Source organism: Aegilops tauschii, chromosome 5 (assembly GCF_002575655.3).
Source record: "Aegilops tauschii subsp. strangulata cultivar AL8/78 chromosome 5, Aet v6.0, whole genome shotgun sequence".
NCBI classification, from domain to species: Eukaryota; Viridiplantae; Streptophyta; class Magnoliopsida; order Poales; family Poaceae; genus Aegilops; species Aegilops tauschii.
Genome location: NC_053039.3, coordinates 142,684,028 through 142,704,516, shown reverse-complemented (window position 1 = coordinate 142,704,516; position 20,489 = coordinate 142,684,028). Strand labels below are relative to the sequence as shown.

General features: G+C 44.5%; 1 protein-coding gene across 2 annotated transcripts; it reads right to left on the bottom strand.

The window, feature by feature from the left end:
• Positions 1–413: 413 nt before the first annotated feature.
• Positions 414–5,910, bottom strand: LOC109741306 (uncharacterized). 2 transcript variants are annotated; one of them, XM_073500043.1, is made up of 8 exons: positions 5,459–5,910; positions 2,557–2,704; positions 2,304–2,454; positions 1,963–2,088; positions 1,800–1,880; positions 1,523–1,715; positions 1,176–1,440; positions 414–918 (listed from the first exon to the last, which is right to left on the bottom strand). In XM_073500043.1, exons 1-8 carry the CDS (start codon positions 5,708–5,710, stop codon positions 686–688), a joined length of 1,449 nt encoding a protein of 482 aa, XP_073356144.1. In that variant the 5' UTR covers positions 5,711–5,910; the 3' UTR covers positions 414–685. The 2 variants fall into 2 exon arrangements, with proteins under 2 accessions (XP_073356144.1, XP_073356145.1); XM_073500044.1 differs by lacking the exon at positions 1,800–1,880 and having other exon boundaries at positions 5,459–5,854.
• Between the last annotated feature and the right edge of the window lie 14,579 nt (positions 5,911–20,489).

The following is a 20,489-nucleotide window of genomic DNA, read 5'->3' as shown; positions in this document are numbered from 1 at the left end:
GGTAACAGGAGGCGATGACCAAATTTGCTTATGCTGATGTTACAATCACTCAACCAGCCTATCACAGGCATCATTATGCTGATGTTACAATCACTCAACCCACCTATCACAGGCACCAATCAAGTCACCTGTTGGGTCTACACAGTCCGCCACCTGTTGGGTTTCCCAGGATACAAGACACACAAACACGCTCAAGGTACAAGAAGAGACACACTTTGGCACCCTTTCTCTTGTACTCCCTCCGTCCCATAATACAAGACGTTTTCACAAGCTATGTTAGCTTGCAAAAACGTCCTATATTATGGGACAGGGAGTACTTATTTCTTCTCAACGCAAATGAAGTGGGTACATAGCATTGTTATGCCCTCTCAGTAAATTCCAAAGATGATTACCAGAGTCAAGAAACATGGAAATTTGTCGAAAATGCATCATTTCATGGACATACATGAAAAATAGCACAAGGTTCCTACAGAAAGCTGTAGATGAGCATTTTCTAAACTAACTATAGCATGGTAGATAACACTATCACACAAAATATTTACAGGGAACTACATTTTCTCATACTGCCCCCCAGGAATTACATTCTACTGCAGAGGTAGCCAAACCCGGAGATGATACAGAATGCAGCACTGAGTGCATCCAATCTTCTCATCACATCAAAAAGTGACATGTATATATATACCACCTAACTGGACCATACATGCACCAGCCCCTGACTGTTGCCAGTGTAGATCTCGTTCCTGTCCTCATCATAGAACAGTGCTGTGACATCCTCCAGAGCTTCTGGGATACTACTCCAGATTGAAGGGCTACCATTCTTGCGAGGGGCGATACTAAGGGCAGGATCATTCGCTGCAATCTTGGCAATGCACTTGCCAGTCATAATGTCGCTCATGTTGATGGATCCAATTGAAGAAGCTGCATGTGCATCACTTGAGTTAAGATAATTTTCCATAACTAGTTGTACAAAACCAAATGAATTTAATCACATTTATCTGGTCATATACCATATCTTATCTTTGTATAACTGCCCAATATATTGATATTAGCAATCCGTAGATGACAGAGCATACATGCAAGTACAACTTGCCACTGTGGGCAGACTATCCAAATGACAGGAAGTAGTTGGACACAAATAATGCAATTTAATTGTTGAAGAAGAAACTAGGGTGCACCTGTACCGTCATCAGCCGCTGCATCGGATTTACAGTAGGATATAATCAGATCCTGGTCAGTTGTAATGTAAATATTGTTGGTACTACAATCTTGATGCCATAGCAAATGGTCCTCAAATGATGTAACAAGCTCTCCTCGGAAATTCCATACAGCAACTGTTCTGTTTCGGAATGTCAAGAAGAGATTGTTCTCATACAGAAAAATGAATGCTGATGGGGTCATAAACTTCTCAATACTGATTTCAATTAGCTCAGAACTTCGTACCTTCATGAAGAAGAAGCTATTAGGCTTGCAAAACAGTAAAAGTTACAAGATAAGTATAATAAACTGATGTATCGTGCCATACATCAAGTATCTGAAGGTTCTCGTCTTCTTGCTTCACAAGGAGCTTCTCATTGAATTGCTCAATAAAATCAATTTTCTTGCCGCGGTGCAACAAGTGCTTGAATAATTTGAGTGGCTTTCCATCTTCAATAGATAATATCTTCAAAGGAACATAACTTGGCGTTCGATCATATATTAAGAGCATAATTCCTGGACTGAAAGGAGAAATCAAAGGAGTAACTTGACATGGTTCGAATATGAAAACGAAAAATATAATAAACAAGGAAAAGGGTGCAGACCTAATCTTGATCTCCTGCACATTAGTATCAGGTATTGAATATAGAAAGGAATAGTTCTTCAAATCAAAAACCTTGTAGATACTGCCAGAAAAAGTATGACCATTACAACAGTAAACATTGTTTAGTGCACATTATAATGTGACGAATGTTTAAGAAGGCGTACCCATCCTGGGCCGAGTAAGTGAGTACTTTTCCATTTACATCATCAAACTCAACAAAGCCAGGCCACTTCAGAGATTCCGATTCAAAAAGAGGAAACCCAGCATCTAATTGGTCCCTCCTTATATACCTGAAAGAACGCATATATATTGAACATATAAGAACTTTAGTAAGTTAACTGTATTCAATGAAAATAGCGACATTATCATGAAAAAGTAAAAAAAAAAAAAAACTAAAAATGCAATTGCATAACTTGTACATATAGAAAATCACAGGTAACAGTAAAATATATATAAGAGTGTTTCTTGACAAGTTACAGATTAAGGCATTAGCATATGCTCTTACTCGATTGGGGTTGTTCTGCACTTCAATGTGCTAAAATGGTCTGATGCATAAACTGAGACAGTAATAAGTGAATCGTTGTTCTTGTTGTAGAACAAACTCCGGATCACTTCGTCCGGGCTTAAATTCAAGAAGGATAACCGCTTATTTGTTACTGCAGAAACAAAAACACAATGCAAGAGGTCAAATAACATCACTGGTCTTCATCACTGCCTGTCAAATACAGACACGTTTTACAGGAGGTGCAAATACCTACCTCGACTAAAAGCAGCACAAAGCCCAGAGTGAGCAAGAGCAAATATAATATCTTTTGCTGCGACGATCTCAATAATTTTGGATCTTTTTTTGAGAAACTGTAGCTTCACAAATAGGTGAGCATCATGATCATATGTGTCAAACTCTTCCTGCACCAAATATATATTAATAATGTCAATCTACTCATATTTAGATGATTCATATTAAGAGGAACATGTAATGTAGTTTTTTCTCAATTAAGAACCCCATACAGGATGAGCAATTATACATACTGGAAGCTATTTATGATGTCGCTTTACTCTTATTTAGATGATTCATATTAAGAGGAAAATATAATGTAATTTTTCCCAAATAAGAAAAACATAAAAGGTGAGCAATTGTACATAGTGGAAGTCTTAGTTAGTACTCCCTCCGTTCATAAATATAAGATGTTTTGGATATTTGAATATGGACTACATACTGACTGAAATGAGTGAACAAACACATTAAAACATATATGTGTGTGTGTGTATATATATATATATCCGATTCAGAAAAAAGTTCAGAACATCTTATATTTGTGAAGGGAGTACCAGATTACATATAGACACAAGTTCTACACCTTAGCTGAAATTTCACTAGCTAAATATGTAACGATATGCCCATTTTGGGCCTTCTACTACAAAAACCGAAGTTGAGGAAAAAACAATAGAACCACTAATTCAGCAAATAAGGAATCAGGATCCAGCAGGTCAGCACTGAGTTATCTTGAGCATTATAACTATCACATGGAAGTGACACAGTTTAAGCTTATCTAACGTACTCCCTCTGTCCCATAATGTAAGACATTTCTTGACACTACTGTAGTGTCAAAAAACTTATTACATTATGGGACGGAGGGAGTGGAAAATAGCCACGTCGAGAAGTATAATCACAAATGCTTCCAGGCTCAAATCCAGTCTTCTGCAAGTAACAAGCTATTTAAGCTAGCTTATTAAGGCTGCAAAATACCCCCAAAACATATGCTTTTCAACAAGCAACAGAAAATTGTATGAGCATCTCCAAACAGACTTGCCTAATCTGAGCCCCTATATGTCCGCGTACACACCCGGTCAGTGTCCGGGTGTGTCCGTTTCGAACACTGATTTGTCCATGCATGCAGCGGTGTCCCCCCAAATTGTCAGGGCACATGCATATGATTGGTGGGGATGGAGAAAGAGAAAAGAAAGAAAAAAGTGGTCCAGGGTGGTCCGGGTTCGACATGGCGGGCTGTCCTGGCACGCCCAGACGCCCTCATTTCCTCCCCACATATGGACTGGATTTGAGGTTCGCGGACAGCTCAGACATATGAGGATGATTTATGAGGTCTGGTTGGGTAGCCTTTTTCCTTCTTTCTCTTGTCCGAGCACTATCCAGGCTGTCCACCCGGACATATGAGGAGGATTTGAGGTCACCGGTTGGAGATGCTCTAACCAGGTCAACGAAGGTGGCAAACTGAGTCAGCTCGAGTGACTTGAAGCAGTCTCCAGACTCCAGCTATCCAAAATTTTGTGTGGTGTGTTATTGTGCATAGTTGCACTGGCAGATGCAAGTTCAACCAGTAATGGCTACATAGGATAAGGTGCCCTGTTCAATTCTTCTCTAGTATAACCCATATACATAGGCGTGACCCGGACATGTACTTCAGCGGTGTACGACCCCTCTTTTTTAGGCCATTTTTCCTTTCCTCAAATATAGTATAATTAGAGGTACTTCTTATTTTGGAAAGAAAGTAAACACTCTAAATGCATATGGTTAAAATGATATAATATAATTAGTGGTACTCCCTCCGATCCAAATTAATTGACGCACACTTAGTACAACTTTTGTACTAAGTGTGCGTCAATTAATTTGGATAAGAGGGGGTACTTCTTTTTTGGCAGTTCAATTAAAACTGCCAAAACATCTTATATCTAGAAACAGGGGTAGTAGTTCGCGTCGGAATATTGGTTCCGAAATTACAGACATCACTACTTAGTAAAAAAGTTGCTTCGGTATTATATGTGCAGTTAGATAGGATGGCCCTGGTGAACACCATTGTTTCCATTCAGGACCCTCATCACTTTGGTGCTGTGGGAGGTATAGAAGCATAGGAATGCCATCATCTTTGACGGTGCCCTGCCGTCATTCCAGGAGGTCATACGTCGGATTGATTTGGAGGGGCGTGTTTGGCAGTCGGCCGGGATCCTTAAGGGTGATCGCGCGAATTTCCTCGCGGCCATAGCGGTGGGTGTATCCAGAGTAGTTGGATGTAGGACGTGTGTGGAATGGTAGCCGGTGGGCTACCGTGTAACAATCCCACTCTGGCAGCAGGGTTTCTGTAACCCTTTCCTACCCCTTTAATATATGATACGTGCGTATTGAGATAGTTGGAACTTGGAAGGTCCTTTTAAAACCATTTCATGAAATGTCATTTTAAACCATCTGGTTCACTTATTGAATAACCCGTAGCATAATACCAAAGATCCAATCCTAACAGGGGACGCCACAACTCAATTCAGTAGCCATAACCCAGATCCTGGCAATTCAATTATCTGAAATGGAACTCCGCATGCCAGAAGTAACAGTCTCAACGCTACCTACACAATACAGAACCCTCAGAACAACCCTCAAGATCTGACATTTTTCCGTATGAACTCAACGAACTTAGGTCCCGAAAACCAAAACTTCTGCCGGATCACAACCTTAAAAGTTAACGCAAAAGAAAGTCACCCTCAAGCAAAACTCCCCATCAATTTTGCCTCCCAAACCATTCACGGCGCCACAAAACGATGGCTTCACCTCCTCAATTACGACCAACGAGAAGCCAAACCATAGAGATCCGGAGACCACCGGCCACACCATCCGCAAAAATGCGCAGGGGGACGCCGCGGTCGGTAGCTTACCTGGAGCTGCATGTTCCGGAACCGCTCAGGCACGGCGGCCGCGGCGCCGCCGCCGCGCGCGGCGAGCTGCCGCCCCCCGATCTCGCGGCGCTGCAGTTTGGCCGCGGAGTTGATGAGTGGGGCGTCCAGGCGCCGCTTCCGCTCGCCCCCGGTGCCACCGCCCGGCCCGGCCCTGTCCGCTCCATCGCCGCCCCGCCGGCGTGCCGTCACCCGGAGCCGCACCCGCAGCTGCGACCTCTTGGGGCCGTCCATCCTCCTGCCCTCCTCGCAACTCGCGCGCGCGGGGGGCTAGGGTTTGGAGGGGACGCCGACGCGGTGCTTTGGTTAGGAGGGGTTGGGGAATTCGGCTTGTGTCGGGTCGGGAGGAGAGGGAGAGAATAGCTGGGAGGGGCGGCGTGCGCCGTGGTGCGCTGTTTACACCGGCCGATGGCCCGGCGCTACAGTGAGACAGCGGTTTGCGTCAGGATATAGTAGTATAATTTTTGTAGGTGGCATCATTTTGTCCTTTCAAATTACTATGATTCTTCAAATTCGACCTCCAAAATTTATCCTAGCTTTATTGTTTGAAAAATGATATGACGAACCAAGTACTCTGAAAATAAATATATAAGAATGTTTATATCACTAACTCCCTTTGCAAGTAGACAAATATAACACCATCACCGATAAAGTGCGCCAAAAGGCTTTTCTTAAAAATAATTATTATTTAAATTCATCACTCCTACTCAAAAAATAAGAAGTGTTCTCATTTCGCTTCGCCTTCCGTTTCGCTCCTTCGTCCGCCGGTTCACCCTCTTCTCAAACCATCTAGTTTTTTCCACCTCACACAATCAACGATTGGAAGAAAATAAAGGAATTGCATGACTCCCATGCAACGAAATCCATGAACGCACCCTCCTGTGTGATTTCTAGCCGCCCCTCTCTTCTCTATCCAAAACCCTAGAGTTTTCATGAGATGCGGCGAGATGCACTAGGCAATGGTGCAACGAGGAGGAGGAGGCAGTCATGTTTGTGTGGATCGGGGATACCGTCGTCGACCAACCACCATGGTTACAACGATGACGTTCTTCCCTGTCCTTTTTCGTTCCACCAATTTCTAATCAAGGGACTAACAGGGCTCGCAACCTTTAGTCACCGTCTTCTATGAAGACCCATCAAGGATGTCCTGTTAATCCCATGCCTATTCATCGCCAGCGGTTGCGGAAGGAGTACTAGGTTGCGGTACTGTTGTCAAAAGTTGTTCGCTCCTTGACTTAAGGAATCTCGTCATCGGGACACAATTCCACTTCCTGGATGGATCCCTTTCTCTCGTTGAATAGATGGATGATCACCATTGGCAGCAAGCCCATCAAGCTTCAGTATACGATTTTGTAAACTAAGATTACAACTGGGTTTTTTATGAGTATTTCTTTATTTGGGGGTTGCAAATAATATGAGAGAAAATGTCGCTCTTCTGATGTATCTCAGAGAAGTCAGAATTCACATAATATGCTTAATCATAGTATAAAGAATTGTTGTGTCCTTTCAGGATCATTTTCAGGTTGCACATAGATTTGAAAGGATGCTAAAATTGTGTACTCCCTCCGTCCGCGAATAAGTGTACATCTACATTTTGCCTTAAGTCAAAGTTTTAAAACTTTGACCAACTTTATAAGGAAAAGTAACCGTATTTATGGCACTAAATTAGCATCACCATATTCGTTTAAAAATGTAGTTTTATAATGTACCAATTTGATGTCATATATGATACTACTCTTTTTTATAAAGTTGGTCAAAATTTTAAAATTTTGACTTAAGACAAAAGCTAGATGTACACTTATTCGCGGATGAAGGAAGTATGTTTATGTGCAGGAACGCCAATACATCCGAGTAGGATGTAGTATTGGAAGGAAGCAAAAAAATTGGTATATAATATGTTTCCATGTTTACTCTTTTGATATGTTTGGCATTTGGGTCAACCCGTACTTCATCTTTGATTGTAATTAGCATAGACTTACATGGCCAAACTACCGGCTTCCCATTGATTATACGGTTTATGGTTATCCTATGTAAGTAAGTTCTTATCTAATCATGCAATTGTATTTTTATGTTTCTTCCAGTTGATGACAGAGCTTTGTGGTGAATGTATTTGTGGGAAGAGAAACGTAACAAACAATTCATCAATTTTCATTGATGGAGCAAAATTAATTATCTGACCTCCAATGACTTTCTCTCATAGATATGCATGCTCTCTATGTTTCCAAAATCCTATTAGGTTTTGTAGTTGTGATGATAGGTTTGAATATGTAATTTTGCTTATGATTTCTTAACACATAAGCATATGAAATTCATAATTATTTGAATTTGTTTGCCTCCTTAATTTCAGCTTCGCAATATATCACTCCGTCCTAAAAAAATGTCGTTGACTTAGTACAACTTTAGATAATAAGTGTCGCTGACTTAGTATAACATTGTACTGAAGTTGTACTAAATCAACGACACTTATTTTGGAACGAAGGGAGTATATTACAACGTTGATCTTTAATTATTTGTTCATATAATTATCCTAATGCTCTACAAATTTAGCATGTTGTTATGATTGTGGAAATTGTGTATTTCATTGTTACTCTTCTTCATAACTGCAATAATGAAGTTAATATGCTATTTTTAGAGAAAAATAGGGTAGACGGGCGTTTGGGAGCATCTGTGTGCCAAGGCTCTTGTCTTTCCTCCATTTGATTGCATTCAGATGTGTGTCGCCGTAATGGTATCCTCTATCCCTAAATAGTCACCTCCCGCTACCAAAAATTATTATCATTTGGTCAAGCCACTTCATCTGCTTAAATGATCATTTTGTTTTATTTTTCCAAAAACTCTGTCCCAAGCAGTTAGCATCTCCATGCCAGCAATGCCTCTCCATAGGCCACGGTCATCTCCCACGTATTTATTCTCCTGTCCATCTTCACCTTCACAATTAAAATGTATTGATGACGCGTTGATTTTCTCTCCCTCTCCACCTTCTCAACTAAATCTCATTCTCCTAATGCCCACTAGTAGTTTCAAGAAGAGACAAGTTGATTTCCATCTACCTCATGCAAGAGTAACCGGTGTGCTTGATCTCCTCTTTAGGTAGTAGAGTTGACCTTTCCATCGTCTCCACAACTATCCATCGGTGCCCGTGATCAAGAATGCCCAAGTTTCATCCTTGGAATAATTCGAAGTCGTTGTGAAACCCATCACCTACTGGTGCCTTGCGTGATGGCTGGCACAATCTCCAGCCCTCGCTATTGCCCGCGACCCAATTCAACCCACCCCCTCCGTAGTAGGTTCATCCTGATTGATATTCTATTTCCCTTTTTCGCGCTTTTGCTTCTCTATTATCACTTGGCATGTTGATTTTTCTACTAGGCCTTTCTTGAGTATGTTGGGAGATGAGCCAATGTTCGCATTATGAGTCGTACATGTGTGAAAACATTTCCCCCTAGCTTAATGCATAGGCATGTTGAGTAGTACGCAAAACACAAGAAAAGGGACCATTATTCATTTTTTATGTCAAACTCTCTTTCACATTAATAATGATCGTCTACATCTCACTATGTCATTTTGATGGTTTTATTTTGCAAAAAATGGGGTCTATAGTTGAACATGTGAGTTTGACTGATTACTTTCTAGATCGGCGAGCATTGAGCATTGCTTTCACCGAGAACAAACAACTTTCATTTTTGCTACCCTACATGTATTCTTTTAAGTGTTTTATTTATTATCTTTTGTTATCGGTTCAAGTAATAACTTCTCTTCATTTGAGGTCTTAAACTCATCGTCTGATAATGAAACTGCACACGTTCTGATGCATGTTTATTATATTTTAGTTTTTGTTTAATTATCCTTTAGCCAGGTTATGCAGTGTAAGACATGTTGTCTTCATACCTTTCCTCGGGAATATGTCAGTTCATATTCAGTGATTTGATTGGGTAAGTCCTGCATAGTTTACCCTAATCTGATGTGTGCATACATACGCAAATAAATACGATAAATTATACTGCGCATGCAGATGAAGGTGGTTATATTGTAATCTCCAACTTAAAGTTGGTGCCCCTCGGTCGTAGCTACATTATATTAACCCACAGAAAATATATGCTATTGTTTGTTACACTTGGAAACATATACATATGGAATGGCCAAGTATGATATTTCATCATCCTTCATTTTCTTATAATTCACAAACTATTAACCTCGTGTTTGTTTGTTAACATGTACCATATAATCCATCCTTTAAGTTTGCATAGTAATTTTGAGCTTCTGATTACAATGCTATTCCTTGAGGGTCTAGGAATCATCATCTTTGCATCCATTGAAGGTGCATATTGTCTGTTGAAATGCTAGATATAATTAAGTATCTTTTATACTTTGCTTACATTCCCTTGGTTACACATTAGTACAACAAAATTGAATAAGAATCATTTTAGATTTATACTTGCATCTTGTCCGAATAAGATAATGGGACCTTGCATACCTTATTTTATTTCACATTGTGGTGTGCTCCTGACTAAATGCCCTATTGGTATTCATAGGGTTTGTTTGAGGATATTGCATAGAAGCAAACAAGGGTTACTTTGTGCTAGATCCCCTTTCCTCTTTATTATGTTGAGTCCATCAATGTGAATCAACACAAATACCTGAAACTCTTCTAATATCCCGCAACAACGTACGGGGCATCATCTAGTATATGGTAACATGACAATCCATAAGAAATTGCCGATTTGGAAATAATCACATACTTTGGAAACAGTTATGACACTAATTACAAATGTATGCCATTAAGCATGGCCCCTCATGTCACCACAAAAAAAGACATATCCGTGACATTATGGCCCGAACAAAAACATTTTGAAGATAGTTGTGACCAATACATGTATCATCATGGCTGTGGTGGGCTCTTAATTCTATGAAAACAATTATGACAGAAAATGGGCATTTCATCCTGGGCGGGACGGAAGCGGGCCTACATGACATTCTTTGGGCCGTCCATGACGTAAAAATCGTGGTAGAAGTGAGAGCGAGAATTCTTGGGGATTTCCCGATATACAGTGGGTGGCCGGCCCGAGCGTTGAAGTGGTGGTTTGCGCATTTCCCTCATACGCGTGTGTGTGCAAGCCCTTCGTTAACTGAACCCAAGCAAGTGTGTTGCTTACTGAACCCGATCGTCCGATCCCCCTCCTTATTGAACCCGAGCAACCCTTCTCTTACTGAACCTGAGCGATCGATCCCTCGCACTACTGAACCGAGGGATCCCTCGCACTACGTATTGAACCAGAGTGACCGAGCTCGCTGTTTACTTAACCGAGCAACCCCTTCGCTGCTTACTGAACCCGAGCGATCCTTCACTACTTACTAAACCCGAATGATCGATGCGAGACTCGTACACGTATGTTGCTGGCCCAATCGTTCAATTCATTGCATGCAACCCCCAGGCGAGACATAGGTTGACCTAACCGATCAGTTGCCTGTCGATGAACAGTCCCCATACATGTTGCGCATGCGATACGTAGATCGCGACTCGAGACTCGGTCGGTTGCATCGAGCCCCTTGCGTGAGATGTGATGAGTTGACCTAGCCGGTTGGTGTTGGCTGTGGATGAAAAGTCCCCGTTCCAGTGGGGGTTGGATGAGCAGGCCCCGTTGATACATCTCCAATGTAGCTATAATTTTTTGTTGCTCCATGCTATTATATTATCAATCTTGGATGTTTTATATGGTATTTTATATAACTTGTGGGGACTAACCTATTAACCCAGTTGAAAGTGTATGTAGTCCCCATGTGTGGTTTTGGCAATTAATGACAATCCTAATGGACTAATGTTTGCACCAAGTTATACATTTGAAGGAAAGTCCCATTGGCAATGCATGAAGAATATTAGATGAATTGAAGGATGTAATCCATCAATACAAACATATGCATTGAGACTTGATAATGAATGACAATTCCTATGAAGAAACAAAGGCATAAAGTGACATATGAAAGTTTGTTCCATGGGTAACGCAATAAGAAGATTGAATGAATTCGAAATGAATGCCATCTATCATCGAGATTGAGATCAATGAATTTATCATGATGGATCAAGTTCTCGAGGGAATGATTAAAGAGCAGAATTCCCATATGGCTTGAACATTAAAAGCATGATGCTCTCATATGTTGAGTCGTGTATGATTATGTCTTGAAGCAAGTAATTCAAGTGAAGAATTCATTGTACCTCTCAAGAGTTCAATATGGCCTTCAAGACATCAAGATTAGTCATGGAGCAAAGATAAATGTGACCTAGATGAAGATCGAAGATTGAATTCAAATATGGTCAACACACAAGCACAAATAATGTACCACATGGGTTTTTGTGGTATGGTACGTAATGGTCAATTACATTATGTGTACTAACCCATACTATGTGTTTTCTATATCTATGTGGGTTAGGTGGCTCCCATGAGCTTGCATCAAGATGAAGATCCTTATTATCCATGAGAGGATGACATCAAGTAATGGTGATCATGCTTAACAAGGGCAAGTTCAAGATAAGCATCCTGAAGTATTACATGCTTGAAGCTTGTGGATGATCACATGGTGGACATATGAAGATGGGATACAATGAAGTTCATGGCTTATGGGGGAGCTATTTGAAGTCTTCATAAAATGATCTGATCAAGGTTATGCTTCCATCTTGAGCCAAGAATAAACATCAACATTAAGCTCAAGTGGAATGCTCTAGTCAAAGGTATTAATTCCTTTGGTTGTAGTTGCATGGATCAACGACCATCACAAAAGGTATATGACCAAGAATGGATTTCTAGGAGCTATCTAGTGTAGCCCTTTTATGTTTCTTGAGTTATAGGGATCTCGTACTATTAAGAGGGGATCAAAGGGGTTCATGATGGATTTGCTCAAGTCAACATCTTCTATACACAATTCCACTCCTACCATATATTCCAAAGTAAAATACCAAGCCAAAAAGGGTTCCACAAATTCTGTTGTAACACCCCGGATGTAACTTTCCATATTTGTAACTCCAACTCTTGCTATGTGCTATGATATTCCCTCCGTGGTCGGTTGTCTTTCGTTTTGCATTTTGTTCATGTCATGCATCTCATACCATGTCATCATGTGCATTGCATTTGCATACGTGTTCGTCTCATGCATCCGAGCATTTTCCCCGTTGTCCGTTTTGCAATCCGGCGCTCCCACCTCCTCCGGTGCACCCCTCTTGTTTTCTTTCGTGAGCGGGTGTCAAACATTCTCGGAATGGACCGAGGCTTGCCAAGTGGCCCTAGTATACTACCGGGAGACCACCGGTCAAGTTTCGTTCCATTTGGAGGTCGTTTGGTACTCCAACGGTTAACCGGGTAACCGCAATGTCCGTCTGTGTGTTGCAGCAAAACCCCCTCTCTAAATAGCCCAAAACCCACCAAACTCTCTTCCATGCTGTAGGTCATTCGATCATGATCGTGTGGGTGAAAACCGCACCTCATTTGGACTCTCCTAGCTCCCACTAGCTATATATATATATGCATCCCCTCCCGAAAACAATCGCAGATGAAACCCTAACCCTATCCCTCCGCGTCGCCGGACACGTCCGCCGCCGGCCGGACGCTCCCGCCGCCGCCCGCGACCAACCACGGGCTGCCATGTGGCCAGCCTCACCGCGTCCCGCCGCCGGCCCGCCGCAGCCCGGGCTGGGCCCTCCCGGCCCACGACGCCCCGCCGCCCGCGCGCCTCCTCCAGCGCCCCGCCGCCTTCGCCTTCCGTCAACGCCGCCGTGCCCGGCACCGGCCGCCGCCGCCGCCGCCATCGCCGGCCCCGCCTCCGCGCGCTGCTCCGCCGCCGCGCCCGCCGCCGCCGCCGCCGTCGCCTCCTCTCGCCGCGGCCCCGCCCTCCACCGCCGGCAGCAGCCCCCAACTCCGGCCGTCCCCGAGCTCCAGCCGATCTGGATCGCCGTGCGTTGACTTTCCCCTCCCCCGTTTTTTTCTCTCAAGTCCTGAAAGTTTGACATTATGTGCACCTGTTCATAGCATCATAACTCTCTGCATATAGCTCTGTTTCGCGCGTGTAATATATCAGAATGTTCGTCTCGTGATGTTCTACATTTTGTTCAATTGCACCATGTTCATTTGAGTCCATCTTGATGCCCAAATCTCTGGTGCAAGAGTGCTAGTTGCTGTTATCTGCTGTTACTTAGCAGAACTTGGAGAATTGTTATTTTTGTTGCATTTAATCTGTGCATCTTATGGGCATGAGCTCTACATGTGTTTTGTTGCATGCCATGCCATCTTTCCAGTGGTGTATGCCATGTATTTTTGTGATCTCTGTGGTGACTAGCACAAGCATGCAAACTAGGCCCCGTAATGTTTCTGATTTCAGGGACTTAGTGATTTCTCTAAGTCTGTCTGCTGTTATTTTGTTGCCATGTAAACTTGATGCTACAGAGAGATCCATGCATATTTTGGAGATGTTCAGTAAGGATGTTTTGTAGCTATTATTGTAATTGATCCATTCCTGCCCTTTTTTGCAATGATGGAGTGCCATAGCATGACTCAATCTTGCTCTACTTTTGCTATAAAATATTTCTGGCAGATTGTTGTAGTTGTTCCATACATGCTATGTACTTGCTCTTGCCATGGATAGCTTCATAAACTTGCCGTCTTGCTGTAGGTATGGTTGTTTTGTCATGAATTGCTTTTTGGTGAGTTTATCAAGCTCACCAAGATGCCTTCATATTATTGTTTCTGCCATGCTCTGTTTTTTTTGCTAAGTCTGAAACCTGTTAACGAAACTTGCTACGTTTACATGGTTGGCATGATATCTTCTGGTCCTTTTTGGCTTATGGTCAGTAAGGGACTTTTGTCATATGCATTTAGTAGAATACTGCCATGCCTTGTTTTGCCATATTAAGTTGCTGTAGCATGTTGATTTCGTGCTCTGAACATTGCTACCTGATGCTGTTTCAGGCATGTCCAGTAATTTCACCAAGTCTGTGAACCTGATTTCTTTTGCTCTTTTGCCATGCTTGTTTGAGCTTGTTATATTGTGATCTAGCCGTAGCTCAGTGTTCATCTTTTGTCAAGCATCTCCTGTAGATTACTGCCATATGCTTTGTTGCTATGTTGGAGTGCTGTAGCATTGTTACTTGTTGCATTCTAAGTGCTATCATGCTGTTAATCGTAGATTCGTGTCATTCTTGTTTTGCTTGCCATTTGCAAACCGTGCATCCGTTTCCGGTGATCTTTATATCGATTTCGACCGAAATCATCTCATCTTTCTAGTGGCATGCTTGGTTTGCCAAGTTACTGCCTTGTTCATCATTTTTCTTCCGGAGCACGCATATGCATCGCATATCATATCTTGCATATCATTCATGTATTGCATCATGTTGCTTGTGCATTCCCCGTGATTGATTGTGGTTCCGTTGCTTGTGTTCTTGTCTTGGGTAGAGCCGGGAGACGAGTTCGTGAACGAGGAACCTGTTGAGTACGCTTACGAGGATCAAGCTTTCGACAACTCTGAGAACCTTGCAAGCAAGATGACCACCCCTCGAAATCACTTCTATCTTTGCTTTGCTAGTTGTTCGCTCTTTTGCCATGCTGCGCTACCTACCACTTGCTATATCATGCCTCCCATATTGCCATGTCAGCCTCTAACCATCCTTTCCTAGCAAACCGTTGTTTGGCTAAGTTACCGCTTTTGCTCAGCCCTTCTTATAGCGTTGCTAGTTGCAGGTGAAGTTGAAGTTTGTTCCATGTTGGAACATGTATATGTTGGGATATCACAATATCTCTTATTATATTAATGCATCTATATATTTGGTAAAGGGTGGAAGGCTCGGCCTTATTCCTGGTGTTTTGTTCCACTCTTGCCGCCCTAGTTTCTGTCATACCGGTATTATGTTCCTTGAGTTTGCGTTCCTTACGCGGTTGGGTGATTTATGGGACCCCCTTGACAGTTCGTCTTGAATAAAACTTCTCCAGCAAGGCCCAACCTTGGTTTTACCATTTGCCACCTAAGCCTTTTCCCCCGGGTTTTCGCGAGCCCGAGGGTCATCTTTATTTAAACCCCCGGGCCAGTGTTCCTCTGAGTGCTGGTCCAAACTAGAGCCACTTGCAGCGCCACCTTGGGGAAACTCGAGGATTGGTTTTAGTTGTACGTAGTGTTCATCGGTGTGCCCTGAGAACGAGATATGTGCAGCTCCTATCGGGATTTGTCGGCACATTCGGGCGGCTTTGCTGGTCTTGTTTTACCATTGTCGAAATGTCTTGTAAACCGGGATTCCGAGACTGATCGGGTCTTTCCGGGAGAAGGTTTATCCTTCGTTGACCATGAGAGCTTATGATGGGCTAAGTTGGGACACCCCTGTAGGGTATTATCTTTCGAAAGCCGTGCCCGCGGTTATGAGGCAGATGGGAATTTGTTAATGTCCGGTTGTAGAGAACCTGTCACTTGACCCAATTAAAATACATCAACTGTGTGTGTAGCCGTGATGGTCTCTTCTCGGCGGAGTCCGGGAAGTGAACACGGTTTGAGTTATGAATGACGTAAGTAGGAGTTCAGGATCACTTCTTGGTCATTACTAGATGACGACCGTTCCGTTGCTTCTCTTCTCGCTCTCATTTGCGTATGTTAGCCACCATATATGCTTAGTGCCTGCTGCAGCTCCACCTCATTTCACCATCCTTTCCGATAAGCTTAAATAGTCTTGATCTCGCGGGTGTGAGATTGCTGAGTCCTCGTGACTCACAGATTCTACCAACACAGTTGCAGGTGCCGACGATGCCAGTGCAGATGATGGGATCGACCTCAAGTGGGAGTTCGATGAGGAACGTGGTCGTTACTATGTGTCTTTTCCTGATGATCAGTAGTGGAGCCCAGTTGGGACGATCGGGGATCTAGCATTTGGGGTTATCTTATTTTCATTTGGATCTTGACCGTAGTCGGTCTATGTGTGGATTTTGGATGATGTATGATATATTTATGTATTGTGTGAAGTGGCGATTGTAAGCCAACTCTTTATCCCATTCTTGTTCATTACATGGGATTGTGTGAAGATGACCCTTCTTGCGACAAAACCACAATGCGGTTATGCCTCTAAGTCGTGCCTCGACACGTGGGAGATATAGCCGCATCGTGGGCGTTACATCTATGCTCAAACCTTTTGGTACGTCTCCATCGTATCTATAATTTTTGATTGTTTCATGCCAATATTATACAACTTTCACATACTTTTGGCAACATTTTATATGATTTATTGGACTAACCGATTGATCTAGTGCCGAGTGCCAGTTCTTGTTTCTTGCATGTTTTTTGTTTCGCAGAAAATCCATATAAACAAAGTCCAAACGCGATAAAAATTTATGGAGAATTATTTTGGAATATTTATGATTTTTGGGAGGTGGAATCAACGCTAACGGAGGCCCACGGCCTCCACAACCCACCAGGGTGCACCGGGCACCCCCTGGCACACCCAGGTGTCTTGTGCCCTCCCCGTAAGTCGGTTGGGGCCCTTCTTCGGGCACAAGAAAGATAATTTATGGAAAAAATCATGTAAAACTTTTAGCACAGTCGGAATTACGGATCTTCGGGAATTTAAGAAACGGTGAAGGGCCAAAAAAACAGGAACGCGAAACAGAGGAGAACAGAGAGGGAGATCCAATCTCGGAGGGGCTACTGCCCCTCCTACCCCATGGAGGACATGGACCATAGGGGGTACTCTCCCCCATCTAGGGGGGGGGGGGTGTCGGTGTCAAAACCGGCGGATCTCGGGTAGGGGGTCCCGAACTGTGCGTCTGAGGATCGAAGGTAACATGAGACAGGGACACGATGTTTACCCAGGTTCGGGCCCTCTTGATGGAGGTAATACCCTACTTCCTACTTGATTATCTTGGATGAATATGGGGTTAGAAGAGTCGATCTACCTCGAGATCATAATGGCTAAACCCTAGTTGTCTAGCCTGTATGATTATGATTGCCCCTATGGCCTAAACCCTCCGGTTTATATAGATACCAGAGGGACCTAGGGTTACACAGAGTCGGTTTACAGAGAAAGGAATCTTCATCTGAATGCCAAGCTTGCCTTCCACGCAAAGGAGAGTCCCATCCAGACACGGGAAGAAGTCTTCTGTCTTGTATCTTCATGACCCACTAGTCCGACCCATGTCACACAGCCCGGACGCCCGAGGACCCCTTAATCCAGGACTCCCTCAGTAGCCCCTGAACCAGGCTTCAATGACGACGTGTCCGGCGTGCAGATTGTCTTCGGCATTGCAAGGCGGGTTCCTCTTCCGAACACTTCAAAGTAGTCCTCGAACACAGAAAACGTGTCCGGCTCTGCAAAACAGACACCACACACAGCCGCAAAGAGTATAATATTTCATAAGTCCCATCTACTGACAACTTTTGTAGCGAGATGTTACATCCCTGCCCGGTCATTATTTCGAACCATTTTTTAGCCTCCCGCCCCACGTCTCAAGATGCTGTTTTCATTGGCATGTCTTATCGAAGTAGAGATCGTGTCCCCTTATCGCGAGATTCTCATTAATGCGGGCGTGGGTAATCCAACCGTGCCGTCAGCACGACCCTTGGGGAATAGGCGAGCTTTAAGGCGAGCGGGGAGGCGCTTGATATTCGCTGTCTTTATAAGAGGATAAAGATCCACTCTTTCACCCATGCCATCTTCTTCTCTGCCCATCCATTCTCGAGCTCCAGCACCCAAGCTTCCATCCTTTCCGCCCCCAAAAAACCACTCCGACCATGTCCGGATCTGGAGCGCAGGGCAAGTGGATGGCCTCCTCCGTCACAGAGGAGAACATTGCGGAGCTCCGAGAAGCGGGGTACTTAGCCCAGGAAATCGCCCACCGGCTTTCGGCCAAGGGGCAGATCGTCCCCACCTCGGAGCCCAATGAGAGGGTGGTATTCATCCCCACTTCATCCGCGGGTTAGGGTTTCCCCTCCATCCCTTCGTCTGCGGACTCATGTTCTACTACGGGCTAGATTTCCATGATCATGCGAACGGGCCTGTAGCCTAGTGGTTGCAGTGACCTTAGTAGCACCCAGGTCCTGGGTTCGACTCCCGGTGGGAGCGGATTTAAACAGGCCTGGGCAAAAAATTCTGGAATAAAAGGACTGTGGGGCTATTGCTCTACAGTAAATAGTCAAAAAAACATCTCATCATTCATTGTCGTGTGCGAGGCCTTCCTCCGCACCCCCACTTCGGATTATGGCTAAAGATCTTCAATGTGAAGCCGAAAGTGGTGGATGGTCAACATGCAGAGTGCGGAGGTGCCATGGTGAGCAAACTATCCAACGTCACATGGCCCACATGCACCTTTGTGGAGACCGTCAAAGGGTGGCAGCAGCAGTGGTTCTACGTCACAGAGCCCCGCGACACCACCTGGGCCGCGGCACCCGAATTCAAGTCCGGGCCCCCAATGCGGCTTACCTCCTGGCTGAAAAAGAGCCTGGACTGGGCGTCGTCGGACGAAGTGTCAGCGCTGCAAACGCGCATTAATAGCATGGTGGACAAGAACATCAAGCTCGTCAATGTGATCCAGGTGATACTTTTTCGCCGGATCCTTCCTTGCCAAAGCCGGACTTGCCATCTGTGGGAGTTCGATCCGCCCAAGCACCAGACCTTGCAACGATTCTTCGGCTCCATGCACAAAGGTATCTGGAAGGTGCTTTTCAAGGCCAATCAGACATGGCCGAAGACGACCGAGGACTGCGGGTATAACCTGACTCAACCAGCCAGTTCGGTAAGTTTTTCATACTTCAGGATGTATCTCTACCTGTGCATTCAAGGAAGATGTCTAAGCTTCTCCATTTGTCTTTTCAGGGCTGGATAAAGAAGGCGGAGCGGACTCAGTGTCCGGCTCCGTTGCCTGAAAACCCAGCTATCCCTCTTCTGACGAAGATGCTGGTTCCGACCCCATACCAGGCGCCGGAGAAGAAGGGCCAGGAGGCAAGAAGCGGCCTCCGCAGTAAAGGCACTTCGGATGCAACGTCCAAAGACGCCGAAACCCACTCCTCTCCCATCGAGAACGACGACGAGGAGGAGGAAAGCAATTCTCCCCCCGAGGGGGGAAGGAAGAAAAGGGCGGCCTCCATGGATCTGGAGGCAGAGGCGGAGGCGTCCAAGAAAGGGAGGGTCTCTCGCGCAGACAATCCCGAATCGGACTCCGATAGCAGCTCTGAGTGGCGCCCCGGGGAGAAGCCCCCGGCCGAATCGTAAGTACTCAAAGGCACTTACGCACACATATATCCAGCTCCTTTACTTCGTGGTTTTAACATGATGAATCATGCGTTGCAGTCCGGCTCATTCCCACCTCCAGCGATCCTCATCTTCGGTGAATTCACTGGATCCAAAGGTGATGGACAGCGGGTCGCCTCCTCCGGCCTCCTCCCCCAAGGCTACGTACGACGCCGAGGTGTTGTCCCGAAGGACCCTCCCAGGCCAGGGAGAGGTACATGAGGCCATCCAGGTGGCGCCAGAGGGTGATGCCTCAACCGCCGGACACACGGGGGAGCAGATCCCCATGGAAACTAGCGATGGGGGCCATACCCAATTCGGCCCCCAGCCGAATACTATTCCGGAGGCCCATACGGCTCCAGAATCAGGTGAGCAGCCACCTTCGAAAGAAGGAGCTGCACCTATTCCGCCGGTGACCTCTGTCCATCTAGAGGCATCAGATACTCTACTGGAAGCGCTTCAAGGTGCTTCCATTGTAGAAGAACACCGTATCCTTATGGGTATGGTGGTTGGGAGGGTTCAGTCTGCTAAGAGCGGACTGACCGAAGCATGCACCAGCCTTCTAACAGGCTTTGAGGTATGTGACGTAATTATGCAAGAAGAATGTCGTAGTACAAACAGTAGCCCCTGAGACTCTGTCCGGTGTTCGAAAAGAAAGGCCGGATAGAGGATTAAATAAATTTCGCAGGAGACTAATCATATATGTCTATATGAATAAGCAGGCGTCGATGCTGGCTGCGACCTCCCATTCTGCCAAAGTCTCCAAACTGAAGT

What these genes read in the sequence shown, in the direction of transcription:
- LOC109741306 (XM_073500043.1), bottom strand. Translation starts at nt 5,710, where the DNA reads ATGGACGGCCCCAAGAGGTCGCAGCTGCGGGTGCGGCTCCGGGTGACG. An exon ending in TTGTGCTGCTTTTAGTCGAG is followed by an intron (nt 2,455 to 2,556) that starts GTAGGTATTTGC and finishes TTGTTTCTGCAG; the next exon opens with TAACAAATAAGCGGTTATCC. An exon ending in ACTTACTCGGCCCAGGATGG is followed by an intron (nt 1,881 to 1,962) that starts GTACGCCTTCTT and finishes TTTTTCTGGCAG; the next exon opens with TATCTACAAGGTTTTTGATT.